Genomic DNA, 26,259 nt, shown 5'->3' with positions numbered 1-26,259 from the left:
AATAACTAATTCAAAATAAGCTTATTCCCCAAGGAAAGCAGGAGTACAGATTTAGAAATAACCAGCTCCTTATTTCAAAATAACAGTCTTGTCAGTGTGGATACTCTGCTTATTATTTTGATATAAGGGGGATTATTTCAAAATAACTCCCCAGTATAGACCAGGGCTCACAATATTAATAACATGGAAATAAGACAGGACTGGTGATGGATAAGTAGTACAGTGTATGAAAATGGGCAATACACAATGGTATGACATTAACTCTTCAAAAGTATGAATAATCATTTTTAGTTATTCTATCAGGGTATGTCTACACTACCACCCTAGTTTGAACTAGGGTGGTTAATGTAGGCAACCGGAGTTGCAAATGAAGCCCGGGATTTGAATTTCTCGGGCTTCATTTGCATGTTGCCGGGCGCCGCCATTTTTAAATGTCCGCTAGTTCGGACTCTGTGCCCGCGGCTACACGCGGCACAGACTAGGTAGTTCGGATTAGGCTTCCTATTCCGAACTACCGTTACTCCTCGTGGAACGAGGCGTACCGGTAGTTCGGAATAGGAAGCCTAATCCGAACTACCTAGTCCGTGCCGCGTGTAGCCGCGGGCACAGAGTCCGAACTAGCAGACATTTAAAAATGGTGACGCCTGGCAACATGCAAATGAAGCCCGGGAAATTCAAATCCTGGGCTTCATTTGCAACTCCGGTTGCCTACATTAACCACCCTAGTTCGAGCTAGGGTGGTAGTGTAGACATACCCTTACTGAATAGCACTGGTGCTATTCCTTGACCCTAGCTATATTTGAAAGAAACAGGCAATCCAGCCTACCTCCTGCTGGTCGTGAGTGTTTATTTTCATGAGACTACTTTAATATCTTTTCCATTTTAGGGATGAAAAATGTTTGCTTCTCTCTTGCTTGGAGTACCAGAAGTTTAATTCAACTGAGCATGCTGGGAGAGGCTGTCTCTAGCAGTGCTTTAATGATGTAAATGATACTAAATGTGGCATAAACTACAAAGTATGGCAAAAAATACTAGGTATCTCTGTGATGACCTGAAGGTTTTAAGAGCATGAATTTCAAATTCAACTTTTCAAATCATAATTCAACTTTGTTTTTCAGATTCTTAAGGAATCATGCTATCAAAATAAAAGGGAAGAGGAGAGGTGGCAGAGAAAACAGGCCAAATTCTGCACTGGTGTTAATCTATTCAAGTTAATGGAGATTGCCAGTAGTAAACCTGGCCAAAATGTTTTCTGTATTTCATGCACACAAGAAACAAAGGGCAGCAGAATTTGACCCCTTTAATTACAAAATAGCCCTGGCAGGGTCTAATTACAAAATCTCCATTTGAATGAACCAAAAGTTGACTGAACCAGAGTTTAGAAAATATATTTAGAGTTTGGAATGAAATACTGAAAAGGACACGTTTTTAGATTTGTAGAATTAAAATGCGAATGTCTGCCCATAAAGGGATCTTTATTTTTGCATACAATGTAGCTGTTCAGCATACACCTAACTCTGCTCCCACTAAAATCAGCTGGAGTTTTCAAACTCACTCTATCTGGGAGCAGTGTTAAGCCAACAGTGAGTGCGTCTCAAAATCCCAACTATAAAATCGAAGGACCTGATCCCAGTCCCACTACAGTGAATGGCAAAAGAACTATGGTGGACATAATGGAAGAAATATCTGGCCCTACAAATGTACTGTGAAGACCTTTTTATGTCCCCCCTTTTTTTTGTGTGTTTTCTGGGGGGGGGGGGAGGGACAAGGACCTACAATATGTTATTTTGGCTAGCTCTACCACAGCAGTTAGCTGAAAGCCTCTATTCCAAAGCAATGCTGTTCCAATCAATTAATAATTCTTGTAGCAGATAAGGCTATTTTGTCAAGAAAAATAATACTGAGAGATTTTATAAGCAAAACAAAGTAATTTTTTAAAATTTACATAAGGGGATAAAGGAGGGAAGTAAAAAAATCAGTAGTGTTTAAGAATGAGCTTGATCTAATACCAGTCTTACTCTGGAGAAAACCCCACTAAACTGTAAACAACAGCTTTGTCTATGTAACTACTGCAGGATGCTGTCATAAAAAAGCATTAAAACTATAGCCAAATAAAGACCAAAAATGAAAGAGAGTGGACGGTATATTTTAACACTGAAAATTTGTGGATGACTTTTTTCCTTTCATAGGGCATTATAAAATGGTGATTTAGAATTTTTAAATGAATATATTCATTAGTATATATCTGATGTATCTAAACATTTTCCTCACTGTTCATTCCTGTAGCCTACCCAGAGTCTTATGTACTCTTTGCTGACTAGAACTGATCCACCAGTCACTGTACATATTTTCTCATCACCAAGAGCAGTACACTGAGTGACTAGGAATTCTCAGCTTTTGCATTTTCAAAGACAGATTACACAGGTGTCAGTAGTTCCCTCCTTCAGCAGAGAAGCTTTCCCTATTTAAAAGAAGACAGCTCTTGATTGAATGGTGATATGGCCATTTCTCCATATGACAGACCCAATTTAAATCATTATGATGTGAAGCAGATTTATACACATGACTCAAGGAATGGACCTTAATACCAGTTCAAATAGATTTCCACAATAAAATTCAACACAAAACCTCAGCATTGTATAAAACAAAATCTGAAACTTTATTGTGAATTTTAAAGTACATATAGTAAAGGACCTTATCCTTAATATCATTAATTAAAAATTAATTTGAAAGAAATCCACATAATACTAGTATAGCTTAAGCAAAAGTTCAGTACATACTTTTGAAGTCACAATATATACATTTATGAGAGTGCAATAAGCTTCCAATTACATCAAGTATATATATTTTTGAATAAATAGCAGGACTTTCGATTTGACATGAGTGAGAGGCATACTGTTTACATTGAAAATGTTTTACAAAATATAACAAAAGAAAAATTTAATTTAATACATTTGAAATGTACAACTATTTAAATATCTTCTTCTATGGAATCAATTCTTAACTCAGATCAGAGTGTACAAAGGTCTATTTTAAAAAGGACAGTTGTTGGTTTTCACTGCCAAACATTGATTAGAAATAATAAATTGAAAGATTCATTACCATACACAGTGAATTATCATTCAACTCAGTGGCCACAACAATGAAGAAAATATTCGAATCATTGACAGTATCTTCTTCTCTCCTAAACTATGTCTATAATAAATATATAGCAATGGTATCTACTACTAGTTTAAAACATTTAAACACTTTTCCTGATTTTTGCAGCTATTTCTTGCATATATATAGTTAAATAGAGAACAAGTTTATTCAACAATCAGTAATATAAAGAAGAAGTAAATACACTGCTATCCTTAAATATTTTCTTCCTTGTAGTGGGCCATAAGTTAAAGAAAGAAAGAAAATGAATGCTGTCTGTTTTCAATTTGTCAAGCTAAGGGAAAGAATATCCCTCAGATGGGTAGATACTACGTATACAACATGTTAAACCATATTATGAATACATAGCGTCCACCTTATAAATACATAACAGGAGTAATATAGTATACTGTGCATACTAACTATTGAATAATAATTATATAGGAAATTGTCACATCAAGTGTTTTACATATATGATTACTCATACATTATATCACACAATAGGGGGAATCTCTTCCCAAACAGATTCCTTAACCACTTTTTTTCATCTTTCAGAAAGTAATCATGTGTTACAAAGCGTCTAAGTATTTCTCTAGTATTTTTTTTCAGGATCAGAAAATGAGCAGCGGCTTACTGACCATTTTACAAATAAAACTTAAGGAATAACATCTGTAACAGAGTGTAGAATTTTTGCTTCTAGCCCTAAACAAATTAGGAATGGCAAGTATAGGTGTGTCACTCAGAAAGTGTAAGAAACACATAACCCGAAACCTAGTTAAGCAATGATGAATGAAAAGTAGTACTTTCCATTTGAATACCACACAGTGAGGCTATTTGAATCATGCCTAACCACTCTGCAGTGCGTGGTTATATGAATAGCTCAAAGCATGGCAAAGGATAGCACAGCTTTACATTCATTATTGTTAAAATAAAAGCAACATGCTGAAATGTATATTAACCTAAAGTTAAAATATTTAAATGCCACTAAGTCTTTATGGTGTATTAAGATCTGGAGAAGGACAGTCTATTTTTATGTAGGCTACTACAGTGGAAGAGCAAGTTATATTCTTATGTATCTCTCCAGGACTCACACATCACAGTTAAATATGAGGCATTTCATGCCAAGCAGTTTTGCAATCTTTTCAAGGTAACAGTCTCTTATAAATGAGAAAATAAACTTTTCTCTGCAGGGCACTGTTTGGTGGCAGTGCCTGGCTTGAAGGGCAGACATACACATGGAGATGTAATCTACTTTTTACTGGGCTCATAAACCAGGAATATCTCCTTGCTTCTCATCTCTAAACATAGTAGATTCTGGTTCTGAACATCACTCTGAGACAAAAGCCAGCAAAACTACTAACAACCAAACAAAACAAGTTTCCCATTTGTCACATTTCTCACTTACCTACCAGAAATGTTAGGGGGAAATGCTGGCATAAAAAAAAGATACCAGAAACCCCTTTACTGCAGTTGAATCCATGAGGGAGGGAAGCCCTGTGTGTGTGCACAGAGCACCGTTGGCTTCAGCTGTATTCTGTACCAGGATCTACCTACATAGGACAGTGTCACTTCAGGATGGGAAGGGGTCACTGTATGTATCAGTGAACCATTGAGAAAGAAGAGACTCCTGCACTCCGATACTAGAAATAGTACAGATTTAGGGAGGACACTTTAACGGCATTGAGCAGGGGTGAGGAACCTTTTTTGGGTTGGGGGCTGTTGACCCACAGAAAAATCAGTTGGGGGCTGCACACAAGCGAGAAGCAAAAAACAAAAACAAAAATCCAAAATAAAAGAAACATGGCCCCTGGCTGAAAAGGAAGGAGACTCTCCACAATCCCCTCACACACCAAAGCTTAGGAGGAATAGTAATAGAGATGTAGCCGTGTTAGTCTGGTCTTGCTGAAACAAACGACAGGACTATGCAGCACTTTAAAGAATAAGAAGATGGTTTATTAGGTAATCAGCTTTCATGGGCCAGACCCACCTCCTCAGATCAAAAAGCTTCCTCAGACCTTAGGGGGGTCATCCTGTGTGCTCCAGCCCTGCTGTGAGGCAGCAGGAGTCGGGAGCGCCTGCACAGGTTCCCCAATTCTGGGGGGGGGCGAGGGGCTGAACCTCGGGGGCAAGATCCAGGCAAGACAGGGGCCACATTCAGCCCCTGAGCCTGGGGTTCCCCACCCCTACCTTTGAGGCTCATTTAAAAAAAATCAGAAACTTCTCCAGTTAGAAATCTACTCAGCATTAACAGTGAAGTAGAAATTTTTTAGGATAGATTCTGTAGCACAACATTCTCTTTATTTCTTCTTTTAAAAGACATGGAATAACCCTCTCCTCTCCTACTAATATTGCCAAACAGGATAACAGAAGCCTTAGAGAAACCTTGACAGCTTAAATATATTGTAGGAATTGTTGACAATTACATCTGCACGTCTCAGCCTGCGGAGTGGCTGGCTAATGGAATTAATGAATTGCCTGCTGGCCTACTAGCAAAAAGCCTAAATAACAACATGACCTTCAGTCAACACTGCTGCAAAAGCACTTCCTAAACGCTTTGAAACACATGAGCTATGACCTCAGCCACTGATAAATGTTTGTGATTTTTCTTCTTTTGCTAATTTTATCGCCCCTGTGTATTTCTTGCTAGATCAAATAACAACTTGTTTTGTTGATTTTTTTTTAGTTAATAATTAAGTGCTCACAGTGGGAAAAGAATGTTCTGGGGGCCAGGTTCTGACACCATTTACACCAGCACAAATCTAAGCCCCAACAGTAAAGCCTAAGGAATTACATTAAGATTTCACTTATGTAAAAGAGAAAGGAAACTAGCTTTAATTACTGTATCTAGTGAAAATTCGGGATTTCCTGTTACAAACTGGAACAATTGTCATTCTTCTGGTGTGTTTGTTTCAACCAGATGTAACTGAACTGAAGTCAACTGATGTTGTTTTATACCAGAGTGAGAAGAGAGCCACACTCAATGTGGGCAATCCCTTCTTATGCCAACGTTGTTACTAATATACTCATGTTTCATGAGAAGTAGGGCTAAAATATGTTCTGCTGTGAGATGGACATTTTTAAAAGGACGAGGAATTGCGGTCAGTGTGTCAGCAAATAAACATGGGATGACAAACCTATTTTAATATTAGTGTTTCTAATATTCTGAAACTGGAACACTAGTGCCGAACAGGCATTATATTCCTTAATTATTCTTAAAAAGACGTGGCCTAACCTTACATTTTTAAAGCTTTTTTAGGATTTAGTTTATCAGGATAAGAGGTTATAACAGAGCATAAAATGATTTAGAGCAGTGCCTACAATCTAGTGATGCTTAATGTAGTTGATCACTGAAATACTTAACACAATAGTATTAAGTGATTTGTGCATTTGATGACATAAATGACTGTGACAACCTTAGCCGCATAGTTGCATTCTGCTTGACTTTCACACACTTTATTTGAAGACATCCATGTGTAAAGATCAGTAGCAATTGCCAATTTGCCTGGTCTACCACATCACCATAGAGAAACAGCTACAGACTATTCCCCTTTAGGTGCAATTTTGTCATACTCCATTAATCCCCTCAATCCTCCTCCAATCCTATGGACTTGTTATATTGTAATCCATGATTGTTGTGGTGAAGGAACATTGGAAAGTCTCTGCTGTCCTCAAGGCAGAAAATTACAATGGTAAGTCTATTAAATTTGGTTCTTACACTGTCCACTTGGATCAAGCCTGCTTGTCACAATAGCAACCAATAGCCACAATGTCAGTACAAATTATCACCAACATCCAGAATGTCAATGCAAAATTAATTTTGTGTCTCACACAGCCTTGTCTGTTCAGTCCCCGGATAAAGGCAGAACTCCAGCTGTATAGTTAAGAAGGAAAAATACTAAATCAACACATCGTATAGGGCAGCTTCATTCACGTATGCATGTCAGGTTTTCAGTTTTCAACTCCCAACTGGAAACTCTATCACATGACTGCACCTATTGTGTAACAAAAAAAAATACACAACAACTCTGGCATTCTTCCACCTGAATCTGTTAAAGAGAGATTACTGAGAGCATTCCCTTTCAAGGTTGTTCTTGTTCTATACAAAATTCTACACAAACGGAACTGTCCCGCCCCCCTCTTTTTCTCTCTCTGTCTCTCTCTCTCTCTCTCACACACACACACACACACACACACACACACACACACACACACACACACACACCAGTCTATTCCCATCTCGATTGGTCATCAATTCACCCTTTTAAAAAGTACATGTAGCAGAGAGCACTGTTTTTTCCCTCCTTTGATTGGCTTGATGTAAACCATGGTTTTATTCCACTGACATGAAAAATTAACAACTGGACCCAAATATCTAAACATCTATGACTGACCATCTAGTGAACTCTGCAATAAAGCTAATTAAGTGAACTAAGGTTCACTTTCAGTGACATTGTTTTTAACAGCAATTTTTAATTAAGTAAAAACTTTCCTTTCCACATATTAGAGCTCATTGGAGTTTAAACCTAACAAAAAAATAAACAAGTAAATCGACCTCAAAATAACTGAACAGTAATGATCAAAATGTAGTAAAACTAAAAAGGGTTAATATCTTAGGGGTCTGACACATTTTACCTCCTAGGCTTGGCTACTTTTTAATATTTTAAATTAAGATTGTATTTTATTATTCTCTAGAAATCTGCAACATCTTATGCCCTAAATAAGAACAGCAGCCATGAATCTGATTACATGATCTACATGCACTTCACATACTAAACAAGTTTGTTAGCAGACTGTTGCAGGAATCAATTTCATTCACCCATGGGCATAGTGTACACCATCTCTAGATCACTGAGCTAGTTTATTTTATTCTGTAATGTGCACAGAGATTAACCTGCACAAAATTCTGCAATGTAGAATTATATTTAAATCAGATGTGACTCAATTCAAACCTAATCTATAGTTAACACACTCCTTATGGATAGAAATACGGTAAAGGTTATTTATTACCTGTTTCAAGGATTACAGAAGCTTAACATGAGGTGGCCATATTTTAGCATATATAAAAAAAGAGCCATTATGGAAACCAGTAAGATAAGGCTGGCATTTTCATAACACTGTATAAAACAGCAGGATGCCTCTTGTAGTAATGGGGGGTATAAAAATAATACATTTCTAAATACATTTACTGAGTTTGTATCAAACTGAGAAATTCTGCCCACCAAAATAGAGATGGTAGGAAAAAGACAAACTGCTATCCAGTGCTGATTCTAGTACAAACTGTAAGTAATGTGGGTCCTTCTGACCAAGTTACCCCAGCCTCCACTGCAGCTTATGTTAGCCAATGCCACATTCAAGTATGAGGTGCTAAGATAATTTCTCATCGTGTTGATAAGACATAGTCATGTTAAAAAAACTGTAAATCACTCTACAGACTCTTGCTAATGATCTCTCTAGTCTAGCATAACTAAAAAATGCAAACATTCTAAAGCCTTAGCTACACTAGAAAAATCATGTTAGGACCATGCACCATACTGAAACACATTTCTGACAAATGCATTTCCAGTGTTAATGGGACAAACATGGTTCATCAGGATAAGCCACTGGTGGGCTGCCAGACAGATTTTTTACTTTGCATCTGCAGACTTGGCTTCCAGCAGCTCCCACTGGCTACAGTTTGCCATTCCCAGCCAATAGGAGCTGTGGGGAGTGGTGCAAGTGGCAGGGACTTGCTGGTCACTGCTTCCCACAGCACCCATTGGCCAGGAATGGTGAATGGCAGCCAACTGAAGCTGCAGGCAGCTTTACTTACAGACGCAAGGTAAACAACCTGTCTGGCAGCCCCCCAGCAGTTTACCCTGATGAGTTGTGTGTGGATCATGGACCACAGGTTTCTATTGGCTTCTTTCCTGAAATCTTCCATACAGTGCCCCAAATTTTACCACAATATATCAAAAAGCAAATATCACTATTACTATTACTACGATGACTGATAAAACATAATACAGGCAGTCCCCGGGTTACGTACAAGATAGGGACTATAGGTTTGTTCTTAAGTTGAATTTGTATGTAAGTCGGAAATGGCTCCAGATTCAGCTGCTGCCACTGAAACTGACCACGGGCTGACTACAGGAAGCTGGAGGCAGAGTTGCTCTGCCCCCAGCTTCCTGGAATCAGCCTGATCAGTTTCAACAGCTGCTGAATCTGGAGCCTGGGACAGAACAGCTGGGGGGGCTGCCCGGTAGGTTCCCACAGGACCAACCCGGCAGCACCCCAGCTGCTCTACCCGAGGCATCCCGCAACAAAAGCCTGGTCTGCAGGGGGGGGCGCACTACCTGTGCCCCCTCCCCCCCCAGCATACCAGGGAGACCCGAGCAAAGCCGCACAGGCGGAGGGACCCCGCTGCCCGTGCGGGTTTGCTACTGTCTCCCTGGGGGGAGTCCCCCCCAGCAGACCAGGGAGACCCGAGCAAAGCCACACAGGCGGAGGGACCCTGCTGCCCGTGCGGCTTTGCTCCTGTCTCCCTGGGATGCTGGGGGGAGTCCCCCCCAGCACACCAGGGAGACCCAAGCAAAGCCGCACAGGTGGAGGGACCCCGCCGCCCGTGTGGCTTTGCTCCTGTGCCCCTGGTCTGCTAGGGGGGTCCAGCAAAGCCGCTGGACCCGCCCAGCAGACCAGGGACACCCGAGGAAAGCTGCCGCCTGGGTGACTTTGCTCGTTTGCCCGGGAGCAAAGCCGCCCAGGCGGCAGGGGTCCTGCTGCCTGGGCGGCTTTGCTCCCGGGCAAACGAGCAAAGCCGCCCAGGCGGCGGCTTTGCTCGGGTGTCCCTGGTCTGCTGGGGGGGTCCAGCGGCTTTGCTTGACCCCCTCCCAGCCCCAGCAGACCAGGGAGACCGGGAGAAGCTTTTCTCGCCCCGGAGGACACGGGCAGTGACCCGCTGCCCGTGAGCTCTGGGACAAGAAAAGCCCCGTTCGTAAGTGCAGATCCGACATAAGTCGGCTCCGCCTAAGTTGGGGACTGCCTGTAATAGCAAATGAGAGTCATACATGACTATGAACATATTGTATGCTCTCTCACTGTAATAATCCTCAGCTTTCTATGTCCCATGCACAAGCTTAGTGTTCTCCTTAGTCATTTTATTTCTAATTTACATTTTAAGCTGCTTCAGTCAGGGACTGGAATTTCTCAACTTATTATCCTTTTTGATCTAATGACATTCCAAATCAATTGCAAACTGTTATCTCTTTAAAGATCTGATCCGAAGACTCCAATGGAGATTTTCCAGTAACTTCAGTATGGGGCAGAGCCATATTATAATTGTTACAAAATATTCTGTACCCTTTTTTCCCACAAAATTAAGTTTTTTATGAAGATTATAAAAAGAGATTGTCATTTGATGTAAATCAGTGTGCCACCAAATACTTCAGTGACCTATGCTAATGTTCACCAGCTTAGAATCTCGAGACAATTCTTTATTATGAAAGATGAAAAATAGTTTGGGATTTGTCAAAAAAGACTTAAAGATGGTCTTCCTAAAAGTATTGAAAGCATTCCATACATTGTCTATGTGCTGATGGTCTCTGGGCAAGTTATACAAACCTAGATTTCCTGGTACAGGGGAACAATTTTGTCTCACTCTACTGATGAAAACCTCTCTATATGTCTCATAGTCTTATAAACTACTCTATATATTCAAAGTGCTGAGACACAATTGTTACCTCGTTTTATTCATCTTGCCAGGGATATTATTTGTTATAACTTCTCAAATTTTGAAGAAGCAGTATAAACAGTGTGAGATTCAGAGAAACAAAATGGATAAGGCCATTCATATATTGGGCCATCTTCTGTTAGTGAAAGAGATAAGAATTTGCGCTACATAGAGCTCTTCTGGGAAGAACTGAAGAGGCATTGAGTGTTTTTCACAAGCAGAAGTTTGCCCAATAAAATATATTACTTCACTCACCTTGTCTCTCTAATATCCTGAGACCAACACTCAACTATTATACCACTGAAAATACTTTCCTAATACAACATGTCATAAACTATTAAACAATATTTTCCATAGTCACAGATAACGTTTTAGGTTGCAGTACTTGTTGAACAGATTTTAAACGTGTTTTCTGATAAGCTCTGTCTAACTTTTCTCCACTATTTCTTCTCTTACTAAAGTGTTTAACTAAAATATTCTTTTTTTTAAATTTACTTTTAGATATAGTCCTACACAAAAACAATAGAACTCGATTTGGTGACTCTTATACTAAGTGACACTTATTCACGAGTCATCTCATAAAAGTCATTGGAAGGGATTTTCCAAAGCAGCTTGCACTGGCTGAACTCTGCTGTCACTAGATTCAACACTCAATAGTTTTGTCAATGATTTCAATGGGAGCAGGTATAAGCCAGTGCAGAACACTTTTGAAAATACCAATCTTAAAACTTAAACTCAGAGGCTCATGTACATTTTGCGTGGAAATCAATGAAACTACTCATGTAGTGCTACCCAAAGTGAAAGAAGGCTTATAAAACTGAGTCCAGGCAGCTCAAGTTAGCAGACTGGCTTTAACCAGTGGGATAAACATTTCAGGAAAAAGATAAAATAATCTTAGAAGGAGAAGGACCAAGTCAAAGCAGGAAGCAGTTTAATTTTCACCTTTGACAACAGGAGGATTTTCACTTCCAGCTGCTTCTGTGTTTAACTGACCATTTTTTATGTAGTGAGTGAAAGCCAGCCAATTTTCTTCAGACAAGTTATATTATTCTCTTGACTCAATAAGAGGTATATGCTTCTTATTTGTCTATGGCACCATGGGGATGACATAAAACATCAGAGCAAAGATTTCTTTTTCCAATATGCAAAATTAACTGTTAAACTCAATGGGGAGCATTTTGATACCACCAATTTAGTATCAAACAAAAGCAAATAGTCTTCTTAGGGAAGAAAGGGACCAAAGAGAACACAAAATGGTACCTGAATTAATTCTGAGTTGTTTCTTATAAAAGCAGAAGAAGTTTCTTTTATGCTCAAATTGATTACATGTTTCCTTTTATAATAAGCAAATTGCTTGGGGAATTTAAAGATAATGCCATGAATAACCTAGCACAAGTGTACAAAAGTGAGACAGAATTTTCCAATATATTTTAGCTAAAGGGTCATTCTAAAATATGGCCTGGATTTCTTTATTGAAAGTAGATTATGAGCTAAATCCTCCATAGATAAAAAGGCATAGTTCTATTAAACTCAATGTTATTGAATTATAATGTTAGAGCACATATCAATTCTGATTTCCTTTAAGCTTGAGGGATCTGATTCACTGAAATACATGAAGTTATCCTTATTTATGCCATCTTATGATTTAACCAAATAAATAATAATCCAAGCCCTTTTTTTTGGTTATAAAGAAAGTTGGTTTGGGGAGTGAGGTCTATTTGTGCTGCCAGCCCTGGCTAATGATTTTCTATTTATCCAGTTTTCTAAATACCTACGATCTTTTGCTTGAAAAGAATCTTGGAAGCAATTGTCTTGTGTTCATTAATCCATAAACATTTGATTTCAAATGAGATTGCTGGCAGACATAACCCCTCTGCTTTGTAACAATGGAAAATTGATTTGATTAATCAAACAGCTTTGTCTTTAGCATAGTTGTCTCTGACAGTTCTATGCAAAAAACTGCTGATGCCATTGCCAATGATGTTGTACTCATCTCTCTCACCTTGCTAAGTTCCCGCGCCCCATGGAAATATCAATTGTACATCTTATTCCACTAATTATTCTACATAACACTCGCTGCACTTATTGTACATCATTCTAAGTATTAATAAAAAAACTACTTCTATTCCAGGCTCGGAAAGTCCTGGCTGCTGTGTGATGTTGAGCTACTCACTGCTCTGTGCCTCATTTCCCCATTTATAAAATGGGGCTACTGATACTTATTATCCTTCATAAAATACATCATTGCATGAGATACACTAAATAAAAAGTATTATTTTTTAATTTTCATTATGTTGGACGCCGCTGTCTAATAATATTAAATTATATATCCCTATTCATTATTTATTTAGTGTCCTCATTTACACTAAAGAGATTCACCATAGCCCTCACAATGTGCATAGGTCTTCATGTGAGAGTAAATATAATATACATCTATTTTTACATTCCTTTATACTGCCAGAGTGGTGTAAGTTGGCCTTCATGTAAACAAGAGTCAAACCCAACGACGCTGCTTCTCATAACTTGCCGTTTTGGGCTTCAAAACCAACAGTTCCTTTTCCGATGCATGTTGTGCTATCTGGGGAGGTTAAACAGTGAATTGGTTATTTTAATCTGTACTATAAAGACAAACAAATGTGAATACAGTTTATTGGATGGCAGGCAACAATACTGATCTTCCAGTATTTTTGATATCTTTACAAAATGAACACTATGAATATGTATGCCTTTATTAATTGAAACTTCATTTTATCTTGCCATTTAGGTAATCTTAGCACATAAAATGCTTCACTTTTCATAAAAAGTATTTGTTGAAACAAGAAGCCAATGGAAATATTAATTCTGGACAAAACTGCTGGTTTTGAAATGAAAATAAATTGTTTTCCAAAGACTGGTTGGGTCAAATATCCATTCCCAGACCAGCTGAATGGGTGCCAGGATTTTTAGAGAGTCTTACAAGCAGATATCCTGATTACCTTCTCCCTTGGTAAAACCTCCAGGCAGGTTTGGAAGAAAGTATCCTTGCAGAGATGCGTCTCTGATCATTCTGACATGGATGTGATAAGGCAAATTTCCAGCAGGAACTGATGAAGGTGAAGGCCACTATGCCCATGCCTCCTTCCCATTCCCTGGTACCTGTTGAAGCTGTGATATCCAAGCTTTTTCAGCCAGTGCTTCCCCTGGAGATGCCCTAAGTGCATTTTCACCACAGGGGGGGGCCTACATAAAAGGTAACCTTAAGATGTACTATCCACCTACCCCAATTTCTGAAAATCCAGGAGGGAAGGGAAAAATTTGTGGAAAAAAATGAACAGAGTGGGTCAAGTACTATTGGTATGACTGGGCTTGCACTGAAATCAACACAAGTGAAAAATGTTCAAGTAGTGAAGAATTTCCCCTCTCCTTCCAAAAAATCCATTTGACTCAATAATATTTATTATTAACATTCTTTTCAGAACTGTCACCAAATGAAAATAGTTATTTATGCAGCTTCAGTGCAGACTAAATCTATCTGGAAGGGAGCTGCAAAGAGAAAGTGTCCTGAATCCTCCACTCTCTGATATCTAGCAGGGAATTAGTACAGTTACAGCAGTGGGTAGTGCTGTCCTCTGGATGCTTTCCCTTGTGGATGAACTTAAGTATAATGTGTAGTAGCAAATCCACAATGCTGCCCCGAGGATAATTTATAGCTGTAGCTCAAAAGAACTTCTTTTATCAAGCAACCCTTTGTCTAAAGCTTTGTCTACACTTAAAAGTTTGTATGACACAGTACAAGCACTGGGAGAGAGATCTCATAGTGCTCTACGTAAACCACCTCTACAAATGGAGTAGCAAACAGCAGTGGGAGCACGGCTCCCAGCACTGTAGCCTGGTTCACACTGGTGCTTTACAGCACTCTAACTTGCTGGCCTCAGGGAAAAGGGAGAGTGGGTTTTTTTCACACTCCCGAGCAAGAAAGGCACAGTGCTGTAAAGGGCCAGTGTAGACTCAGCCTAAGCCACCTACACTCTGAAGTCCACAGAGTGACAACACCGATAGTGACAAACAACACCATGGCAGCTAATTTTTAAAAAAGGCAGAATTAACTTTTCCCCAGGAGATGGTGAAATGCAGCCCTTAGACTCCATGGACTTGGAGGAACAATCACGGCCATCCTTACAATTTATGAGACCATAGTCAACTCAGGCCACTAGCCCCTATACTGTTTTTGTCAGGGGCCTGAGGCATTCCTCTGTCACTCCCACCCCCTCCATGTGGCTTCTGCCAGGAGTCCTGGGGCTTCCCTCCATACCCCTCACCCCACAACTTCCACCAGGGCTCTGGGGACAGAGCATAGCTACAGAGGCCAAGGGCTTCTCCCCACTCCCAATCTGACAGGAGGGAACCCCATTAGTGGGCAGGAGAGACCAGTCAGTGGGAGGGTCCAGAGAGGAACCAAGCAGCAGAGGTGATACAAGACCATCTTTAGGTTTATACACATACACAGCTGCATCAGGCTCCAAAAAATGTGGTGCCCTACACAGCTGAATATTTCAGCTATGCCTAAGGACAGTCCTGGGTACAATGGGAAAAAGGAGCTAAAAGGTATAGGGAGAAACAGTCATCTTTTACTTCTAGGCACTCAAGGAAGGCCTCGTGCAAGCATTCTGTTACTGCCGATCACACTGCCTACTAGAGGTAGAGAGTACTGAGCTACTCGATAGAGGCCTCTAAGTCTTTTTGCACATTTCTGTGCTATGTAATCTTCAACATTTTTGCTTTATATTGTCAAATTCAAGCATTATAGCAAAAATAAAGTCACAGTGAAAACAGCAAGTTTTGCAGTATAGCATTAATATCTGTTTTAATAGATAGTAAGAAAAAGAACTCTACAAAAATACCGAACTATCAGAATACAGTATTTCTCACTTTGTATTCAAAACAATCTATTTCTTCTTTTTGAATCTCAGAGACACCGAAGCATGGAGCTGCGGGTAGGATCTCAGCCTAATGCCCTCCCCACTGTGTCTACAGGTTTCATTAAGCTCTTTACCAAATATTATGGGTCCATAAATATAATATATTCAATACTTCTTAGAGAGAAATTAGTTTCCAAACATTCTGTTTTCATGCAGCCTCCAATCATTTCTTGTGTAAATCAAAACATTTATCGGATTACTGAAATGGTGTTTAGATGTTACAATCAATATGTATTAACCAAGAAGTAGTATTAGTGTTTGCATCACTTGTTTGTTTGCAATTTACATAGATTTTGCATTCTGCCATTCACTGTGCTCATGCCATTTTGAACCATGGTATATATTTAGTGATAATTGCCTAAAGAGCTACAGAACAGTTGGTGACTTCTTTTCATATTTTTTGGCACAAATCTAAGAATTTATCACAAGCTTGAATGCAAGAGGAAAAATCCCCCGCTTGTTTTAAAAATCATGAGACTAATTCCTTCTCTTCTCGCTTTAGCATAAATCACAAGTAATTCCACTAAAATCAATGCAGTGGATGAGAGCAGAATCAGGACCTGGGTCTTTAAGAAAAAAAATATGTAAGAGGTTCTGTTTGACAGTATTATACATGTCTTTAGGCATTAGTCACCGGGGTTCAAATCTAGAGCTATTCAAAAACAGAACTGGGTTTAGACGTTAAAAACTATACTGTCTTGGATATTTGCCTGCCATGCATATTTGCATAAAAGACTGTCTGTGTTAAAGAAAGATCAAGATTTGAGCAGCAGGAGCGCTGCAAGTCAGGAGTCAGTTACTCTGAAAAGAACCGTATAGGGAAGCTTGCACGTGACATTCATTTATTTTTGTTTTCATTAATAGAATCAACATGCCTAATTGTATTCTCATACTTAGCCCAGAGATCTGTCACCTGACTTGTAAATGATGTTACACTGCTTGAAGATGCTTATCACACTCTAAGCTTAAAATAATAAATTCTGACTCAATTGAAATGCAAAGGCAAAATACTACATTTCCTTTTTCCAGCTGAGCTTCCATTTAATGGGCCAGATGAAAGCACTTGCTCTGCTTTACTAGATTAGAGTCAATATTGTTTGTCCATGAAACTCAGAGATTACAGGAAAACAGTCCTTGTTGAAGCAAAACTCTATATGATGCCAATGACTGTTGCACCTTAGTAAGCACTGCATAATTTGATCCTTCATCGTCATATATATGTACCAGGATGACTACTCAAATGCAGACAAGGGACAGGCAAAGTTCCTCTTGCTAGGGGTTTTCTAAAGGCTGGTTTACACTACTGCTTAAGTCGATGTAATTTATGTCACTCAGGGGTGTCAGTAAGACACCCCTGAGTGACACATGTTATAGCAATCTAAATGCAGCTCACACCAGCATAGTTTTTTTCCTCCACAGATGTGGAGTATTTATGCCAACAGAGAGTACTCTCCTGTGAGCATAGCATGTCTTCACCAGATGTACTCAAGTACACTGCCACAGTAATCTAGAGAAGCATAATTTAAAACTTTGGTTGTCTTGGATTTATATTAAGGAATGAATAATGGATATCACTGTTTTGTTACACTATCATAAATTACCACAGGTCTCCTACACTAAATTTGAAAATCTCGTCTCACTCACGGTCAGAAAATCAGGGCATCTATTTCATAACAACAGGAGATTACGTTAAGTATACAGCTTCTTTATGTACTCAGCTTTAAAGTCTGACACCAATAATCTCCCCAAACATGCATCTACTCTTTACATATACATATGTAAAAATGCCTTTGGTTCTTCAAACTGTGAGAGCTGAATTATTTAAACTATAGGTTGAACCTCTCTGATCTGCCACTCTCAGAACCTAACTGGTGCCAAACCAGAGAATTTGCCAAACCAGGGGAGGTTAATATTGTCTAGAAGTATTCCCCTGATTACTGGGCTCTTAGAAGAGATTTAGGGGTAAAGTGGACCTAAATAACAGCACAGAACACTGAGAGCCAGGACTGGTGGCTTCACGCAAATTTTATGGGACTGTGGGAAACTTGGCCATGCCCACAAGTGAACATCTAGCTAACTAAAATCATGCCAGACTACGGATGTTGCTGAACAGAGACTGCGGGACTAAAGACGTTCAACCTCTAGTATGTTGGTTAGAGATTCCTTTATTGTTTTGGTACCGTTCCTCTGTTCTTAAGATGACAAAGTGCCATTAACATGATAAGAAAAATATTAAGGATCCATTAAAATGAATCTAAATTGGAAATTGCATGCAGGAGATGCTTATCTGATCTAAACTGTGGGTAATGAATTCTTCTTTGCATGCATTGGTAATTGCAGGGGGGGGAAGGTAGGGCATGACAACAAGCGGCATGTAATATCAAAGATTATTATAATGCCTTTACAACTTTCCACTTTACTGCAGGTTACATCTGTATCACTATTAGTCCTCCGCTACCATATGCTTCTTCAGCAGTAGGATATGAGCACTAGCTTTTAAAGACCATTTCTAATACTTGGAAAAGCTCATGATAAAACAATCTAAACACAGAAGACAAAGCTAAATATAAAGTACAAAACTGAAGCGAAGATATTATGACAATAGCATCAAATGGCCAACCTACTGGTCACACTCTGAATTCCCATGTGGGGGAAGGATCCTGCTTTACTTACCTATATTCTTGCTATTTGAAGAGACGGAATACCTCAAATAAATAAAGAACAACCGCTGAAGACTGCCCATGGGACCGACATCCGTGCAACCTCAGTGGAAGGATAGTTGTATCAATGTGAAAATGGGGAAAAAAATGGGTGCTGGCGATTCTAAGGACTCCAGAAAGGAACTAGAAACTTGCTCCCATATCATTTGTGCTGTGGGCTACATGAGGAAGAGGAGGAGAACTGCATAAAGGCTGTTCTGCCACATGGGATAACATCCATGATATAACTAGAATTTCATTATTGGAAAACTAATGTGAGACCAGAATCAGGCCCAGGATAAATTATGTTTATACTCATTTTTAAGGCCCCTTTATACATCCAAAGCAGAGTAAATGACCTTAGTGTAATGTGAATCAGGATTACTGTCTATCATCTTTCTCAGTACTAAGATACAAATTACATATATGAAATACTCCTTCTTCTGGTAAAACATCAATACCCAAATTCTGGGTAACAGTATTTTTTAATTTATATCAAAGTAATCTGTGTGTACCACAGGACTACGAACACATTAAAAATAATGCATCAAGGTTAATATTATATTCCTAGTAGAAAGCAAAGGTTATTTTCATTCCCTATAATCTGATAATTAGCTGCAGGGCAGATTCCACAATATACTCCAACATGTGATTTTACAATATCATGAATACAGGGTTTGTTAGGTGTTTGGTTTTTTTTTTTTTTTTTTTTTGGTGATCTAAGAAAGAAACAAAACAAGAGCAGGACTTGTCACAATTTTGCTTATGGCAAGAATTAGACAATGCCCAGAACCCTGTAGCTACCCTGCTAGCATCTAAACTCGTTTGATTACATCATTGACTCCATTACTTCAATAGTTCTGCTTTCCAGTATAGGGCATAATTGAAAGCAGCAGCTAGCAGGTATCAAATATGAGTGGGAAATGTCTCCCGCTGAGTAACAACTAAGTGTGAACCAGATTCACAGTCTTGTAGGCAGTCTTGTAACAAAGATATTATAAAGGAGAGGATCCTCAGATGGGTGGAGCATCTGCGGAGCATAAAGAGGCAAGCAAATTACCAAAAATGTTCAGAAGTGGAAACTATATTTTAAAAATGGCTATGAGGGAGATCAAAAATGAAAAGATATTGTAAAGGAATCTTAACAAAGAGATACAAGAGAGATAAAAGAAAAAAGTTCAAGCACATGGTGAAAAACAACACATTTATTCTGACCTGCTAGCCTTCTTCATTCTGTAACTATGAACAAAGTCTTGTCCAGATATTTTCATGATAAGCAAAATAATCAACTTCTCTTTTGGTTAGTGATACTGAAGCTGAATAGCACAAAAATTACTTCAAGGGGCCAAATTCTGCTCTTCCAAAGTGTCTAATCTATGCCTATTGATAACAAAAAGAGACTTTTCATTAACCTGAGTTGACTTTGGATCAGGTACTTCTAGCCCTTCAAATCTTATGACAGGATTAGGCCTAGTGAACCTGAAGTGTGATGATACCTAAAAAAAAAAGAATGGTAAGAATGGCATCATGGTGTTGTATGTTGGAGCTGAAGTTACTGAGAGGCAATAAAGAGCTTTATTTACAGGTAAACATTTTTTTCTCTAATTGCTAACACTGGGATTGTTCTGACTCACATATAATGATCAGTATTGGTAGATGATACATGAGCCACAAGAGGACACAACTTTTTCTCTGCCGATGCAATGCTGATGTACTAAAAGAATTAAACGAGGAAAAAACAGTTTGTTTGTTTGTTTGTTTGTTTGTTTGTTTTTGTTTGGACGGATTTTTTTAAGCAAATAGAACAGATTGTGAATGTGTACAAGGAATACATCTGTTAAGTAAAACGATGCCATTTTTATTGTTATTTTTTTACCCATCACCAAACTTTAAAAACTTCAAAACTGTAAAATTACTGGATGATATAAAAGAAAAAGGCTATGTATTAATAAAATGAGAGAGCTAAGTTTTGGAAACAACATTCATGATGGGAATAAACAGAAGCTCCTTATGTGAAATTGGAAGATGATCTTTTAAATAATAGTGATTGAAGAACTCTAGGTATGATTTTATGAGACATTTCAATGAATGTGAAAAAAGCCAAACTGAACAGGGTATTACTTTGAACAGGAAATGGGGTGGGGTGGAGAACTCAAAATGTGGTAAAGAAAAATTAAGACAAAATTCTTATATTCTGGATTGCTTACGTCAGTTGCAAGGAAGTAGCATTTTTTCTCATTATATTTAATCATTGTCAAGATGCATAACTTAGAACAGACAATGAAAGAAATCCTTTTTTTTAATCATGCTTGCTGAAAGATACTACGTTTTAGTGCTGTAAAGTTTGAATAAAGGCACATCTATGTCCTAAGCAGCAATGGCATATGTTTGATTAATTTCTGTTTTGAAGCATCTGATTATTGCATTTGTTTGGATGAGTTACCTGCACCAAATGGAGCGATAGTCACAGATGCAAGAATGAATAGTTTGCAGAAGTGTGGCATTGACATTGAAGTTCATATGAAAAACATAGCAGCAGCATAACAGATGGTGCTGAAAAGCTGGAAGTAGTTTTAAGGGGGTTTGCTTCTAGTGTAATTGGGGAGAAATTTGATAATGTAAAAGTAATGTTATTTTGCTTCATGAACCATGGGACCAAATTCAGTGATCTTTCAAATAACAGGGATTGAAAGAATCAGGCCTGATTTTCATTTACACTAAGGCTATGGCTTCACAGGATAAAAAAAGTGGCCAGCAATGGTTAAATCCTCAGTGCAGCTAGCTGACCTCAATATTACACCACACATCTAGAGTTGACCTCAATTGGCTACATACTGATTAAAACCCATGGTGCCTAGTCACCACTATAATTTTATTTTAAGATGGCGACATCAGTATAAAACCACACCACTTTTCTGTAGTGAAGTTATAGCCAACTGTCATTTTACCGGTAGTTGGCAGCAGAAAGATGCTTTAAAGTGGGTATTGATCACAACTGTTCACTGTTTCCTGTGATGTAAAAAGTTACTAGTGTTGATGGCCTGATAACTTTATGAGAAAAAGCACACTGAAACTGGTCATGTGGTTTAATTACATTTGAAGTATAACACGTGAATTGTGCTGACCAAATGTAACTCTGATCAAGTTCATTGCATGCAGTTCATTTGTTCCTACTTAGAGAGAGCTAAAGGTCTCCCATTGTATTTTCTGATGTTCTGAAAAGCAGCAAAATTTTCTGGAGAAAATGTCAAAACCATTGGATTCACCATCACGTAAAAAAAAAATCACAGAAATTTTCTTCACTTAGGGGGATTGCATTTCCTTGTGCACATATTAGTGCACATTCTGAGAATTATTTTGCCTTGGTATATCTGTTTCCATCGGACAAATTGACAATTGAAATTTCATGACAAAATACTAACTTATCTTCACTATTGAAAAAGCTAATAAAGTGATAAATAGTTGCAAAAGCATTGTCACATGCAATCTTCTGCAAGTTTGGAGGGCCAGTCATTATCCATGAAACTGTACAGATGCTAAAGTAATGAAAGGCCACTAAGAAATCACCTCAGCCAAAAAACGAACAAACAAAGAAACTAAAAAACCTTACAGGTTTGAAAATTAGGACAGAATTATATTACATTTGTTTAAAAAGGAATAAGATTACTTTAGGTCTTCCAAGGGTATGTCTACACAGCAGTGTTATTTTGGAATAAATGTTGTTATTCTGAAATAACAAAGAGTGTGTCTACACAGTAAGCCATTATTTCAAAATAATAATGAGGACTTCTTACTCTGACTCATGATAACCCTCATTTCATGAGGAGTAAGGGAAGTCGAAGGAAAAGTTTTCTTCCTTTGACTTCCTGCTGTGTAGACAGTGCCAAAAGCTGAATTAAGCTATGCAATTGGCGTAGCTCAAGTTGTGCAGCTTAATTCAACTTTGTCCTGCTGTGTAGACGTACCCCAAAAGAACTATTCCTAGACACCTTGATCTGGTTTCTCAGCTGGGATGAGTATCTGCTGGGTGCTGTTTTGGTGAAGACCACAAAGGACTCAGTACTGCTGCCTGATTCTGAGATTGATTTTTTGCTGCCTTCAGGCCTGGCATAATGGAGAGCAATTCTGAAGCTCCTTATTAGGTATGGTTCCCAAAGAGATGTCTCCCAAGTGAGAACAATTGAGAGTAATAAATATCATCAATAGCAGCAGAAATTGTACTCTGGACATGACCTCTCTTGCTGCTTCCGAACACTGGGTGCTGAACAGAAGAGGCTACTCAAGTTCTATGGCAGCTAAGGATTAGTTGAATCTGGACTTCAGCAACACCATGCATTTTTACTCCAGACTTGTACTTGGCCCAATAGGTGAAAGCATTAGAAAAATGCCTAGAATGGCACAAAGGTAGTGAGTAAATGCTACCAAACACAGAAAGGATTTCCAATCTGAGTCATTTCCTTGTAAGTTGATTCACAGATGGAAAGCTTTACTGGGCCTAACTTCCAAATGCAAGACTTGCTTCTATGACATGCTTATGACACAGATGCACAGCAAAAAAATCAGCTACAGACAAGGTAAATCCTTTTTGTTGCCATCTGTGATTTGCATCATATACAAAGAGTTCCATGAAGGATCTTGTGAAGCTGTACTATTAAAAATTTTCAACATAGTGTTTTAAACAAGCAGACTCAAAAGTCAATATCATCCTGTGTGTCACAGAAGCACTGTGAACTTTCTTATTAACAGACCCATTCTAAGTTTCCCACAGGTTCAGACATCCACTGTGATGAGTTTTTAATTAAGTGACAGATGCGTGGCTTCATACATGTTTTCAGATTTCATCCAAATTTTCCTAGCAAATTCTTGAACTCAAGTGCTGTCCACTTAGGGTGCATCTACACAGCAAAGTTATTTCAGAATAACGGCCGTTATTCCAAAATAATTATGCGAGCATCTACACAGCAATAGCATTATTTTGAAATAATTTTGAAATAACAGGAGGCTTATTCCAACTTCTGTAAACCTCATTCTATGAAGAATAACACCTTTTCTGAAATAGTTATTTCGGAATAGGGGCTATGTAGACGCTCCACTTCTGCTATTTCGAAATAGCCCCTCACCAGGGCCATTCTAAGTTATTCCTCCCAAGTGCCTTCTGGGTTCTAAATCGAAATAGCATGTCTACAGCAGGTAAGCATCCCTTGGACTAATTTTGAGGCTTCCCTGCAGTGTAGCGTGTTATTTTGAAATAAGCTATTTTGGAATATCTATTCTGGAAAGCTTATTCCGAAATAAATGTGCAGTGTAGATGTAGCCTTACTGAACCTCAATTTGTATCATCCTGCTTTGTGGTTGTTTATATTTTTGTTTGCTTGTTTGTTTTCACAATCAATTCTCTTTCACAAATCTCAGCAAGATATCTGACCTAGCATGGATTGTGCCCTCTAGCTTTACAATATTGAGTCTCCTCAGATCAACACAGTTTCCCCTAAACACATTAATGAGATATTTGGTGTATCTGCCTCACCTATGACAAATATAATATGACTACAAAATTAGCCAATGGGCTCCAATACGCTACCTAAAAATAAATATTCCATAGCTCTCCAACAATGGCAACATTTTAAATTGCAAAATCCAAACATTTCTGGTATATATGTTAGGTGCTAACTGCTCAGAAAGAAAGTGATTCTTGGAAGTTAGTTACCACAGGTATATTAGATCAAACTAATATCATCCACTTGTTAGTAGACTATTTTACAGAGAAGAACTGTTGGGGTTCATAATAGATTTAAATTACAAGTTGATTCATATGTAGCTAATATTAAAATAAGTATATCTGACAGTCCACAACTAGCAGTCACTATTTATCTAATTAGCATTACATTTTTAGCAGCATCTGTCCACAACTTAGGAATAACTCAAATTTTTGGTGAACAACTTGATTTTTAGAGCACCCACAATTCCAAATGCAACTTAGGGGACCAGCAACCAGTTAGCACCTTAGAAATCAATATCAAATTATGACAAACAGGATACCGAAAAATGGAAACACTCACAAATTATGGGTATTTTTATGCCTTACTTTCCCTCTCTCCTTTCCCTCATTCCCTCAGATCAGTTCCCAGAAATCAAACCCAGACAACACCCCCATTACCACCCTTGGGAGTTTTTTTCCAGAACAAGTATTTTAGGTCTGGGTTCTCTTTTTTCTCTGACATTCATTAGCATATCTAAATCAGTCTATTTCATTTGATGGTTTAAAAATACAGTAATGTAGGAACAAGTACAAGCAAATATACTGATAGATAAGAAAGCATTTTACTTCACATGTTATCAACATCCTATAAAAATATTGCTCTAAATGTACTCTATTATTCAAATTTTAAAGGAGCCACTCAGTTCCTCTAAAGTACTTACTACAGTCTGTGTTTTGAGTTCGCTGTACAATAACAGATTCTACAGAAAATCATTTGTGTATTGTTTCTCTGATAATATTCATTTTGGGGGAAATTTCAGATTTCTAATATGTGCATGTAAACTTCCTAAGAAAAATATACTCAGAAAATGAATCTGGATATTAAAAAGAGAAACAAGAAAGGACAATTACAATTTTTAGTAAAAAGGAAAGAGATATTAAGCATCAGCAGATGATTCATTTTTACATGCCATTTACATTGGAAGTTTAAAGACTAAAATACGCGGCAAGCCATTAGTTTCTTAGTACCTTCCAAGAGAACAAAAGTATTTCTTAATCAACTGCTAAACCACAGAAGAAGGCCAAAGCCTAGCAAAGCTTGGTATTTGGAGATGTCTAGATAGCTTTGATACCATCACACAAAAAGCAAATGATACAATCATAGAACTACTGCAGTTATTAAAATCTACTGACAAGCAGTTAGTAACTTGGTAGGTTCTTAATCTGCAATATAAAATATTGAGGAATCACATGGCAATAAGCAGTGCACTGAGTTTTAATGAGGTCACACAAAGTTGTCCATACCAACAGACTCTAATTATTATTTGATGCATCTAATGACAGAGGGCAACCAAAATAGCCAACTCAGGAGGAAGGGTTAAAGTAAACTACTTTTTATGGCATTTAAGTAGCTTTCCAAAAGCCCTTGGCTGCACCTTTGCCTTGCTACGTGTCATGACTTCTATGCAATCCATACAGGAATAATCTCACTCCATCACTCTGTGACAGACTGCATGATGTAAACATTAAGCCCCTCCCCCCAAAAAAACCACCCCACAAACAAACAAAGCAAGTGTATTTACATCTCATTCACTTAATGGCTAAAAATGCAGAACCATATTTCTGATAGATGAACAGCTTAAATGAACTGCCAGTTCTGGACGCCCTACAGCAGTGCTCAGCTACAGCTGTACAAACCCCACAGACTGAACAACCCCATTCAAAAGGATTCCTCCAGGAGACAAGAACAACAGTACCAGGACATATTAGAAGTGACTTCCCTTGGCCATATCCACACCTGTCATCTACTTTCGCAGGAAGGCCATGTCATAATCAAGCACTGCCGGTTTTAACTAATTTTGATTTCTGGAAAAAAAGGGAGTTTTAAAATAAAAATAAAATGTCAGTCATGGCAACATGTCTATCCTGTCTCACACTGTATTTCTGGTGATTGACATCTTGGTGCTCTTGTAGTGTACAAAAGAAAAAAAGAAAAAAAAGCAGGCATTCTTTTCCATCTGAAATATTTGACAGATTTAACAGCTTTCTGAAATAAAAATG

The 26,259-nt window shown here is 38.3% G+C and overlaps 1 protein-coding gene across 6 annotated transcripts in view; it reads right to left on the bottom strand.

Annotated features, from left to right (window-relative positions):
* Positions 1-26,259, bottom strand: part of PCDH9 (protocadherin 9) — a 963,669-nt gene that overhangs the window by 921,601 nt on the left and 15,809 nt on the right. Inside the window, exon 3 of one of the 6 annotated variants that reach the window (XM_075918920.1) lies at positions 778-7,009. The exons of 4 other annotated variants lie outside the window; for them this stretch is intronic. In XM_075918920.1, coding sequence (XP_075775035.1) covers positions 6,950-7,009 — 60 coding nt within the window. In that variant the 3' untranslated portion in view covers positions 778-6,949. Of the gene's footprint in view, positions 1-777; positions 7,010-10,008; positions 13,422-26,259 lie in introns of those variants that run through there. One more of the 6 variants, XM_075918919.1, reaches the window with a different exon arrangement.

The sequence above is a fragment of the Pelodiscus sinensis genome, chromosome 1 (genome assembly GCF_049634645.1).
Source record: "Pelodiscus sinensis isolate JC-2024 chromosome 1, ASM4963464v1, whole genome shotgun sequence".
Lineage (NCBI taxonomy): Eukaryota > Metazoa > Chordata > Testudines > Trionychidae > Pelodiscus > Pelodiscus sinensis.
The sequence above is the reverse complement of the archived record's forward strand: the minus strand, read 5'-3'. Positions and strand labels throughout refer to the sequence as shown.